Source organism: Rosa rugosa, chromosome 3 (genome assembly GCF_958449725.1).
Source record: "Rosa rugosa chromosome 3, drRosRugo1.1, whole genome shotgun sequence".
Lineage (NCBI taxonomy): Eukaryota > Viridiplantae > Streptophyta > Magnoliopsida > Rosales > Rosaceae > Rosa > Rosa rugosa.
Window position 1 is genome coordinate 36,311,659 of NC_084822.1, and position 12,179 is coordinate 36,323,837.

Sequence of the window (12,179 nt, forward strand, 5' to 3'; positions counted from 1 at the left end):
CTTTTGTCTTCCAAGTTTCTAAGATGTATCAATTAGCAAAAAAGTGCATTATTGATTACTCCATTTCATGTATAGTAATTGAGACATACTTAAAATACACAATACTAGTGCAAAAAAAACCAATTTTCTCACTATGTTGTTAACTGAAAATAATTTGAGCAACACTTCGTTTCATTCTATCACTAGGAGATTGTGTTTATTTAGTTATGCAACCGTCTAGTTGCCTTGCAAATACAGACAAGACCCACAAAATATATAGACTACGACAAAACTCACCTAATTCTACCAAATGTTGGTATGTACTTATCGGCATCATAAAGTTGCAACGTACAATAATAATAACTAGCATCGGCCTACACACACTGTGTAGAGATTTTTTATTTTATTTTATTTTATTTTTTATTTTTTTAATAATGTGTTAGTATGTGGGGAGGTAGTTAAAAATAACTCTCACTATCTCATAGAAACCATCACCACTGCGTTTTGCATTGGAAAAAACCACCACCACATTCCACTACATTTACTTTATTTTTTTTATTTTATATTTTGTAAATTGACTTTATTATCCCAATTGATTATTCTTGATTCATAATAATCCTCATAAAAAAAATAATTCGAAACTTTTTTTTTTGATCAAAAGAGGTCAGCCCATTATATAGATTCAACAAGCAGTACAAAAACGAAACACCCCTATGGGGTCGACAAAAAGAATTGTTCCTCAGAGCACCCTAAGACTCCTATTCTAATCAAGAACAAGAACCCAGTATACCCCCAGTACACCCACCTTTTAGGAAGTTCACGCGCCATTATTTCAAACAAAAACCTAGAAACTCCGACGTAGGAATAAAAAACCCTCAGAGTTACTGGTTTCTGCGACCAAGATCAAAAATTAAATAAAATTAGGAGTAGAGGATGATGTATCATCATCCACTCCATCTTCATTCATCAGAGCAGCCCAAATTGAGAATCCCCAATCAAACATAGCCCAGCAAGAGACCCATACAGCACACAGGAAGTCCACCGTCCAAAAGGAAGCCCAAAGACTCCAACCATGAGCAGAAGTCCACTCCAAGCCCAACAGTCTTAGAGCCCAGAAACAAACCCAAGCATTCCTAGCGACCAAACAACCGCCACCCTCAGCAGGACCACCACCACCACTGCCTTTCCCTTCGCCGCCGTCCAGCATAGGAGAAAGATTACCATCATCACCATCACAGTCTAACTGCAGCCCAGCTGCAATCTTTGTCGCCAAAAGGGAATCCGGTTCACCATCGATCACGTCGTCCTCAGCCACCATAAAAATCAACCAATCCCATGTGATCGGATCTGAACCCAAGCCGGCCTGAACAATCCAGTCATCACCGATTCCCTGTCCCACATCACCTAACCCAAATACGGAAGCGAGTAGCCCTGCCCTGCCTACCGCCGACAAGGTTGAAGGCAATGAAACCCGCACCATCTCAACCAAGATGGCTGCCTGCAGCATATCCGATCGATCCAAAAGACAAAACAGATCCAAACATGGATTCAAGGGACGTCAAAGCCAAGCACTGCCGTCACCAAGGAAGGGAGAAGAAAGAGGGACGTCGCCGCCCTTCCAAATCCAAGATGCAGAGCCACAACGTGGCTGAGAAACCTCTCTGCCGAGAGTCAGGAATTTTGCGGTGCCACTGCCGGCGCTACCCAAGGCCGGTTTCGACCTTAGGGTTTTTCTTGAGAGAGAAGAGAGCGTCATATGTTCCTTTAAGAGAAAAAGAATAGGATAAATAATTCGAAACTTAGGTTCAAAGTGTTATAATGAACAATGAATCATATAGATAGACAAAAAGCACCATACTTGTAGAAAATAAGGTTCTAAGACATGATATTTTGTATGATAAGTTTAAAAAAATTTACATACTCATAAAACTTCAGACCTGATTCTAAACTAAATATTAGAACTTTCAGTGTCGTATGTTGAACATAAGGTTCAAATATTGTACTCAAAGCATACAGCTCCAAGAACTATAGAATAAGAAAAGATGATATAAATAAATTATTCATAGAGCATGATTGTGGGCAAAAAAAAAAAAAAAAAGGAAGGTTGCACCAAAACCTCTTAAATTATGTAGTTTAGGAAAAAAGAAGAAGAAGAAGAAGATAGGAGCATACAAAGAGGGATATAAGAGAGGGGAGAGGATCCTCTCCTAAGCTATTCCCATCCTAAACTGCCTAAGTTTTTCATTAGATTTTGACACGTGGCCCAAATGAATCTAATGGTCTACAAGACTACAACAATTTAATTTTTCTTTTTCTATTTTTTTTTTCTGTTCTCCCTATTCTTCTCTTCATTCACGCCTGAAGTGCCTCTCTCTCTCTCTCTCTCTCTCCAGTTCTTGTTCTTCTTCTTCCTTTAGCAATACCCATTCATCTCAAACCCAGATTCCTCATTTTCTTCTCCTCTTAATCAATCAACATGAATCCATCATGGAAACCAAAGGATGATGGAATTAAAGATTTTATTGAGTCATTCAAGTTGAGGACAGAGAGAAAGAGTATTGACTATTATCTGTAAGAAACCGAAACGTTTTGGAGCTGAAGATGTGGTCTTTAAGAAAAAGAAGCAAACTTTGGGAGAAATTTTTGTTGCTGGGCAATTGCATTCATTGTGAATATATCTTTTATTATAACTTTCTGATCAATTAAAAGTATAGATCTAATTCAGTAATTCAAGTATTAGGCAATGGAATATTAGAGAGAAGAAACATAAATCAAAATCAACAATTGAATCCCAGCCCCAAATTCAACCCATCAATTGAATGATTTGAATCCCAACCCCAACTTCAACTCCTCCATTGAATCTCAGTCCCAGAGTGAACATGAAAGATTGCTAGACCTTAAATTGACGGGAAAGAAGAGGAAGAAGAAAGAACTGTTTAGTAGGGCTGTAAATAGGCTCGATACAGCTCGTGTTCGACTCGTATTCGGCTCGATTTTAGCTCGTTCGGCTCGTGTTCGTAAGATAAATGAGCTGAGCTTGAGCTCAATATTAAGCTCGACAAAAAAACTAGCCGAGCTTGATCAAGGATATATTCGGCTCGTCTAGTTCGTGAGTAGCTCGTATTTTTCATGAGTAGCTCTAATTTGTTAAAACTTGACTCATGAAAATTTATAGTATAAATAAAAGAGAAAAATTCAGCTACCGTCCCCAAACTATTTTGCCAAGGCCAATTTGATACCTGAACTCTCAAAAGTATCAATGTGATACCCAAACACCTAAATTGGTATCAACGTGATACTTCCGTCAAAATTTTCTGACGGCGCCGTCTGTTTGCTGACGTGGCAAGAACATTGGTCCAAAAAAAAGTGAAATGACCAATTTACCCTTTTTTTTTATTTAGAAAAATTCATCTATCGTCCCCAAACTATTTTGCCAAGACCAATTTGATGCTCAAACTCTCAAAAGTATCAATGTGATACCCAAAGACCTAAATTGGTATCAACGTGATACCTCCGTCCAAAATTTCTGACAGCGCCGTATGTTTGCTGACGTGGCAAGCACTTAGGTCCCAAAAAAAGTGAAATGACCAATTTACCTTTTTTTTTTTTTTTTGTTAATTCATTTTTTTCCTTTTCTTTTCATTTCTTTTTCTTCCTTCTTCATCTGGGATTTTCTTCTTCTTCTTCTTCTTCTTCTTAGGGTTTCGCGGCGCCAAGCAGCTTGGGGCTGAAGCTTCCAATCGAACCCGATACCGGTCAAAGAACCTGCTGGTGCTGAGATGATCAACGACCCGTCGGCGTAAATTGGGGCCGCCGAGTTGTTGAGCGAGACGAGGCGTTCAGCCTGAAGGTACCGTGAGAGAGTGGCCGTCGAGGCTGAGTATGTACGGTCTCCGAATAGAAGGCGGTCCAGTTCTAGGGATGCCATTTTAGCTATTCTTCTTCTTCTTCTCTCTCCTCTCCTTCTCCTCCGCCCAAACCATCACTAACGCCGCTGAGATCCTCTCCAATTCCTGCTACAAATCCATCTCAGCGGCGTTAGTGATGGTTTGGGCGAAGGAGAAGGAGAGGAGAGAGAGAGAGAGGAGGAGAGAGAAGAAGAAGAAGAATAGCTAAAATGGCATCCCTCGAACTGGACCGCCTTCCATTCGGAGACCGTACATACTCCGCCTCGACAGTCACTCTCTCACGGTACCTTCCGGCTGAACGACTCGTCTCGCTCAACAGCTCGACGACCCCAATTTACGCCGACGGGTCGTTGATCATCTCAGCACCAGCAGGTTCTTCGACCGGTATCGGGTTCGATTGGAAGCTTCAGCCCCAAGCTGCTTGGCGCCGCGAAACCCTAAGAAGAAGAAGAATATCCCAGAAGAAGAAGAAGGAATCACGTTGATACCAATTTAGGTCTTTAGGTATCACATTGATACTTTTGAGAGTTCGGGTATCAAATTGGCATTGGCAAAATAGTTTGGGGACGTTAGATGAATTTTTCTATAAAAAAAAAGGGTAAATTTGTCATTTCACTTTTTTTTGGGACCCACGTGCTTGCCACGTCAGCAAACAGACGGCGCCGTTAGAAAATTTTGACGGAAGTATCACGTTGATACCAATTTAGGTCTTTGGGTATCACATTGATACTTTTGAGAGTTCGGGTATCAAATTGGCCTTGGCAGCATAGTTTAGGGACGGTACCTGAATTTTTCTCTAAATAAAAATAAAAATTTTCTAATCTCAAATATTTAATTCTTTTTATTACTTTCCTTTTCAATTGGAAGAGAATATGAGAATTTAAGTCAAATATATTACAATAAAGAACAATAAATCCAAATTTGATGGTTAGACATCAAATTTGGTTTACTATTTTAAATTTTCCTTCTTCCTTTTTTTATTTTTTAAATTTAAAGTCATATGAGCCAAGCTGAACCTATTCAAGCTCGAACTCGTCCAATAAATCGAGCCGAGCCGAGCTCAGCTCGGGCTTAAGGAAAATATTCAAGCCTAGTCGAGCTTGAGCATGGAAAAAAAATTCAAGCTTTAACCCAGCTCAAGCTCGATAAAAAGCAAATGAGCCGAACATGATCACCTTGGTATTCGCTCCGACTCGGCTCATTTACACCCATACTGTTTAGAGCGGGAGATGATAGCTTAGATGTGGCAAAATAGAGATTTAACAGAGAGAGAGGTTTTGTCATAAGAAGATTTCATCTGATAAGGAGTGAAGAAGAACAGAAGAGAGAGAAAGTGAAGGAAAAGAAGAACGTGGAGTGAACTAGTGAAGGAAAGGAAAAACATAAGAGAGAGAAAGGAAAGAATAGAGTGACGGAAGGAAAAGAAGAATTATAGACCGTTAGATTTGATAAATCCACGTGTAGTGATAATGCTTCAAAGCTTAGGAAGCTCAGGTGATTATCTTGCTTAGGAGAGGATCCTCTCCCATAAGGGAGATGTGTATCATTCATTGTCATTAGTTTCTTTTATATAGATGCTAATGACACGTTTATTTATTTCGAATGAGTATTGGAATAAGAGAGTCGATTCCGGAACATGTTTTTCCTACATTTACTAACACAAGAATGAATTAGAATGAAAGTGAATCCCATCTCAAAATCAAGAATCAAAATTTAAAACCCAAAAAGGGAGTTGAGTTTAAGAATCAATTCATTGAGAATCAACTTATTCGATTAATGAGTTTCTCAATTCCAATTAAATAAACATGTCATGAGTTACTTAAATGATACTTCAAAATTACTTTAATTTACACAATAAGGGTAATTTGCTTTTGTTTTGTATATACTTGTTTAAAGATCCCAAACGCCAAAATCTATTTGTTTCTTTCGAGCTTTCCGTATCTCTGTCTGCCCCATCACTACAGTACAAACCTCGAAGCGTAGACAAATGCAGGCGCCAAAGCCCCCTTTTCAGATTTTCCGAGTCTCCATTACCCGCTAAAAAGAAATAAAAGGAAATAAAGCATCCATCTTTTCCCGGTACAGAGACCAACACACCCCTAATCTCGCCCTCGGAGAATGTGCCCTCCAATGTGAACCAGGGACGCCATTGTAGGCACCCATTTGTCAAAGTGCTTCATCTTTTCCACTAGAGCTTCACTTCGAGCCTAGCTTCATCTCAGCAAGGAGATTCTGGTCATTTGACACAGAAAGGTGATAGCTTTCTTCACCCACAAAGGAACCCAGTTCAAGTACACACATACCTCTCACTGATAGGTCTTATAGTCTCAAATGGGAACCCTTCAAGCCATAGTTCTTCTCTGCTTGGTTTTATTGCATCTGTGCAGCCACATTCTTGCCCAAGATGAAGATTGGAAGACTGCTACTGCAACATACACCAAAGAAACAGATGGATCTATCATTACTGGTACTCTTCTTGCTTCTAGTCTAAACAACTTTGCAAAAGTTTCAAGCTTTCCACTTCATATTGGGTTTTCAAGGCCTATTGTATGCAAAATCTCCAAATCTTTGACTACATAATGCTTAATGGGTATCTATTTTATGGTGGAATTTGCAAAAGTTTCAGGCTTTTGCCTATATAATGTTAGTCCATGTTTACAGGTTTCAATTTCATTGAAGGTTTCTCAAGGTCTATTAAGAATTTGCAGTATTTCAAGGGTTTTGGGGTTTAGGGTGTTCCAGGTTTTCAGTGTTCAACTTTAAAATGGGTGCTCAAGGTCTAATTTATTCAAGGGTTTGCAAATTTTTCAAGTTTATGACTACAAATAGCTGCTCCTTGTTTACATATTCTCAACTTTGTTAGTGGGTTCTTGAGGTCTATTCTTAATTTTTGTTGCAGAAGGAGCTTGTGGTTATGGGGACCTTCACAAGATTAGCTATGGGAAATACAGTGCTGGGCTAAGTGGGATTTTGTTCAACAGAGGGAGTACTTGTGGTGCTTGTTATGAGCTGAGATGTGTTGACCACATCTTATGGTGTCTGCAAGGGAGTCCCACTATTATTCTCACTGCTACTGATTTCTGTCCACCGAATTTTGGGCTTTCGGCAGATTATGGTGGCTGGTGCAATTTCCCCAAGGAACACTTTGAGATGTCAGAGGCAGCATTTGCTGAAATTGCAAAGAAAAAGGCTGATATTGTGCCAGTTCAGTATAGGAGGTAAAGGAGATGTGCTGTTTACAATTATCTGTTCTTTGTTCTGGTTTTAATTGCTTGCACTAAGCAAAAAGGTCTATGCATTTTGGTGCAGGGTGAGGTGTGACAGAATTGGAGGGCTGCGATTCACTATGAGTGGAAGTTCTCACTTCCATGAAGTCTTGATTACCAATGTAGGTTCGGACGGGGAAGTGCTTGCTGTGAAGGTGAAGGGTTCGAGAACCGGGTGGATACCGATGGCTAGAAACTGGGGTCAGAATTGGCAAAGCAATGTCAATCTTCAAGGACAGCCTCTTTCTTTTGAGGTAACAGTCAGTAGCGGAAAAACACTCACATCTTACAATGTTGCTCCACCAAAGTGGCAATTTGGTCAGACATTTGAAGGGAAACAGTTCTAGTATGGGAACCAGATGCATTGAAGAACAGAACGCTGCTCCTGGTCATGAGTCCTTGTCACATTAATTTTTCTGCTATCCTTAAAAAGCTTAGGTTATGGTCAAAAAGAAGGAAAATTGTAGAAGAAAGTCGAAAAAAAATGGGAATACGAGGTCCCAGTTTTGTCTCGTAATGATAGAAGGATTAGAACGTGTAATACTTGATGGAACATGTAATTATTTAAAGTGATGCCACTGCATTCTTGTTTATATTCGGACTTTAATGGCTGTATTTGCTTTGTGAATATGTTTTGTTTGGAGATGGTTCACCAGATAATGCTTCTAAGGCAAAAGTTACCCCATTCTGGAACTACACTTTTTTTTTTTTTTTCAAGAAATAAGCTAAACTTTCATATATCATCATGAGATCCATGGCTCAAAAAGAGTATTTAACATTCACCAATAAAAACCAGAAGATGATAGAACATGTCAAAATGCAGTGCATTCGGAATGAAAAGGAAAATCAACAAAAAAATGAATGTTCTGTGGCAGAAAGACGGAGAAGTCTGTGTACATGAGAGGAATTCATAGAAAATGTTCCATATATTTTATTGACAATTTTTCGTACTGAATTACATTGAGAATTCATTGACACCCGCTGAAGCTGCATAAGGCAGATACTTTATTCAGCCTTTTAGATCAGCTGCATTTGTGTTGACATCAGTAGCAGCTGGTACTTCTGGGCATCTCAGCCATGGTCTTCAGCTTCCTTAGATTTGATTTGTTTAGTGGTCTGCTACTGTTACCAAAAGACATGCTCTTCTGTTTCCCTTATGAAACTGTGCATCAACAACCGGTGGGGCTGAGGCTGGGTCTACACTCTACAGGCCCTGAAAACGATGCAGCAAAACTTTGATCATAGTCGGGATCATCTTCCAAAGCTTGGGAATTAACAGCGGGTTCACCAGGCTGGATAACGCTTGATCATTTCCTGGTGGAAACAATTCTAGTTTTGCAAGAAGAAGATCCTGACTATGATCCTAGTGAGCAAAGTATTGCAGCATCGGTTTCAGGGCCTGCACCGGATATCCACATACGTTGTTAATGAACAACTGTATGCCACATATACGTGCACAACTACAGGAGGGTAACGATACTGCTAAACATTTTTGAACACTTTAAAATGACAGAATACCCATAACCAACTTGCTAAACATTTTTGAACCCACAATGGTGATAGTGTGTGAGAAAAGGAGGAAACCAAGACCTACAATGTATGCCTCTCAGTCCTCAAAGAAGCGCTATCATCAGTGTATCGTCGTAGTAAGTCTATTGATTCTACAGTAAAAATGAAACAATATGAGCGAACCTAATTTTTGTAGTTGTAATATCTAATTTCCATCACTTCTGGTATGCAACGATTTTCTAAGAAATTGTAAATATAAGACAATTCAGTATAAAAATCCTAAAACCGAGTAAGATTCCTCTCAGACAGAAATTAGCCTAAACTGGAACATTATATAGACAGAAACCTCATCAAGAAGATTAGAAAAGATAAAAGGAAGTGGTTGATATTCATAAAAGCAGCACAACAATTAGTTGTTCCTGTATCCGTTACATGTTTGTTAGCACATATTCAGGGGTTGATTCCAACATAGCACATTACAACTTTCAGGCTATGAGGGGTGTTAAGAAGTTGATAAAGAGTCAAATGGGTTAGGTAAGGAAAAGAGAGTTTGCAATGGCAAGTTATATCATGATTCTATTATATACCGAGAAGTGGCAAATATACTTTGTCAAAGTGAACGAGTACTCAGACCAAAAAAGTTAATGAGAACCAACTCAGAAAGTGTTTAAGTCTTACAAAGAACCAAGTTGATCCGTTCCCAACTTTTAGGCTATTGCATACTTCTTCTAAGTTTTACATAGAACTTCGGTCTCAGTTTATCCTATGGGAGATGAAATCAATATTTTTATCCATCATGGCCCAGATTTTCATACAAATTCCTTGCAAGGCAATATCATATAATCATATCCGACGAAGTCATCATTGACTCACTGCCATTTCTTCATCCTCCTCTAGAAACTCCAGTGACTCGCCATACAAATGTTGAGCATCCTGCCTTACAATACCTAAAGGACCTGTCTCTCCCATTGATTCTAGACTTCTAATAAGTATTCTAAATGATGATCTATCTGGTTCACACCCAACCCCTTTCATCAAGTAATAGCACTCCATAGCAAGTATGGGGAGGTTAAAACTTACTAATGCTGTCAACAGAGCGTTAAAACCCTCAATGTCGGGCTGTAAATTAGTTTCCTTTTTCAAGCACAAGCATAGATTTTCGACTTGTTCAAACAATTCATTGCTAGCCATTACCTTGATCATATCAGCATAAAGCAAAACCTGTGGCTTATACCAGTACTCCTTTCTAATGTCATCAAAGACCTGTAAGAAGCAATGGAAAAACGACATCAAGAACAGCAACTCCATCATACAGGAACAACAAACTGAAGCAAATAATCACTATAAGGAAAATACATCACAAAACAAATGAAGGGGGACTGAATTTGATATGCAAGCATTTCAGTACGCAATTCATCATCTACTTCAATTCCAGCAAAGAAATAAAGGAAACGAAAGAGTACCCAAGTCAATTATTTTAGACAAATTCAAGAAAACAAAGATTGAAAAAAAGAAAATGAAATGAAATTAAGATTGGAAAGAGCAAACCTTGAGGGCCAAGAAGCATTCATTTTGGCGTAGGAGGTCTTTGAGCACGGCCATCATGTCGAGCTTCAATAAGCGCCTGAACTTAGAATTGAAGACTTGCTCCATAAGACCCTCGTTTTTCTTGGCTCTCTTCAAAGCTTGAATTGTCTGAATGGCTTCGATGCTGAGATTCCTTCCCTTCTGCAAAGGCCTCGGGTTCTTGCTTCTGTCTCTCATTGTTATTATCAGTAAACATCTCTTGGGTTTTGAAAGTTGCAGATACTGAGAGTGTGGCTGTGCATTAAAGCCTATGAAGGTTTTGGGTAGAGAGCTGAAGATGGTGACAGTTTGAAGTGCGGAAGAGGATCTCATTGTGTTTGGCTTTTGCTGACCAAGCCAGTCTCTTTGGAGAAGAAGATAGTCGTATAAATACCCTGCGTTTTCGGTGTCTGATCAACCCGACGAACCGAACCAAGCCGACCCGAACCGAGCCGAACCGAACCGAACCGAATCGATTCAGAACCGTGGTATTACCAAGATGAAGTGATGAACTGAACCGACATTTGTGGTCCGATTTTTGATTAATTTTCAAGATAAAAGAAAAATTATTTAAATTTTGTATTTTTTTTTTTATCATAAATTTGGTGAAATGGAATGATCAAGATTAGCAGTGAGTCTGTGAAGTTTGAGGGAAGTTTAATTTGGGGTGTTTCTAAATGTACCCAGTATATATCTAAGTACACTCAGCAGAGTTTTTACACCTAGCAAAATCATAGAATCTCTAAATACACCCAACAACTTGTCCAATAATACCCTTATGTTTAATTAAACCCAGCAAAACTTTATGAGAATACAGAATAACACGCCCAGCAAATCCCATGCAATTTCTTCATCTTACGTTTGTTTTCTTCCAATTTATGTATTTCTGTTCAATTTCCACATCAATTTCTCCTGTTAGGAATTCATCCTTATGATCTGCGTCGATTTTTTTTTTTTTTTGGAAATATGATCTGCTTCGATTTGATCACCGTTTCATGGACTTGATACATGAGTTATTTATATGTATTCATGATTATAGTGATTGTGTTGTTTTTCTGGTTCCTCTGTCTCTCTCTCTCTTCTTTGTGTATGTGTTTGTGTGGTAGAACCAAATTGTTGTATTGGATCATATCATTATGTGATTTTAAGATGCTTTGGTGGTTCGAAGCTTTCATGCTATAGAAAGGGAAGGTTTGTGCATGTACTATGTTGTTGTGCATTTGTTTTTTATCAAGGAAACAGCGAGAGAAAGAATTTGAAGAATTCAAATGTACTTTGGTCATTATAGTATTAGACATATGGATCATTGAAAATTAAGTTCAGCTATCTGGTGGTTTCTGTTGATTGGGTTTCAGTTTCTCACTTCCCCTTATTTCTTCAGCAATTAAGAAGGACGATCACTGGTCTGCTAATAATTTGTTGATCTTATAGAATCAGGGGTAAGGTTATTTGGAATCTACATCGGCATTGAATTAATAGAATATGAAACATGCTCTTATGTATAGACGAAGCTTTCAAAGTAACAACGTAACAATGTGAAATGCTAGGTACAAATAGAAAAAAGAGTTTCAAATTTGATGGTTTCTTTTGTTATTATCTTAATTTATCATGACTTTTAATGTCATTTCATATGAGGATACAACTGCCTTTTCATGCAAGATAGATTTGCTGGGTGTAAATAGATTTTTGCTGGGTACATTTAGAAAGACCCTTAATTTGCTATGACATGCCTAAGAAATTTCTTGGTCAAGGAATACCATTAGTTTGAAATTAGCACATATTATCTCTTTAGAGCATCTTTAGCAGACTCTCTATTTTAGCTCCTTAGTTATTTTGGAGAGCATGTTTAGCTTTTTATCTATTTAGCAGCTGCATCAGACTCCTAAGTGACTCTCTATAACAACTTTTAGCTATCTCGCTCCTAAATATAGAGAGCTAGATGAAGCTCTCT

General features: G+C 38.5%; 2 protein-coding genes across 2 annotated transcripts; one reads left to right on the forward strand and one right to left on the reverse strand.

Moving 5' to 3' along the window:
- Window positions 1–5,889: 5,889 nt before the first annotated feature.
- LOC133738763 (expansin-A16) lies at window positions 5,890–7,764 on the forward strand. Its single transcript, XM_062166362.1, has 3 exons — window positions 5,890–6,354; window positions 6,787–7,105; window positions 7,197–7,764. Exons 1-3 carry the CDS (start codon window positions 6,219–6,221, stop codon window positions 7,498–7,500), a joined length of 759 nt encoding a protein of 252 aa, XP_062022346.1. The 5' UTR covers window positions 5,890–6,218; the 3' UTR covers window positions 7,501–7,764.
- Window positions 7,765–9,265: 1,501 nt separating this feature from the next.
- LOC133738684 (pentatricopeptide repeat-containing protein At1g62350) lies at window positions 9,266–10,607 on the reverse strand. The gene is made up of 2 exons (XM_062166266.1): window positions 10,211–10,607; window positions 9,266–9,925 (listed from the first exon to the last, which is right to left on the reverse strand). The coding sequence occupies exons 1-2, from the start codon at window positions 10,559–10,561 to the stop codon at window positions 9,524–9,526; spliced, it is 753 nt and encodes a 250-aa protein (XP_062022250.1). The 5' UTR covers window positions 10,562–10,607; the 3' UTR covers window positions 9,266–9,523.
- Between the last annotated feature and the right edge of the window lie 1,572 nt (window positions 10,608–12,179).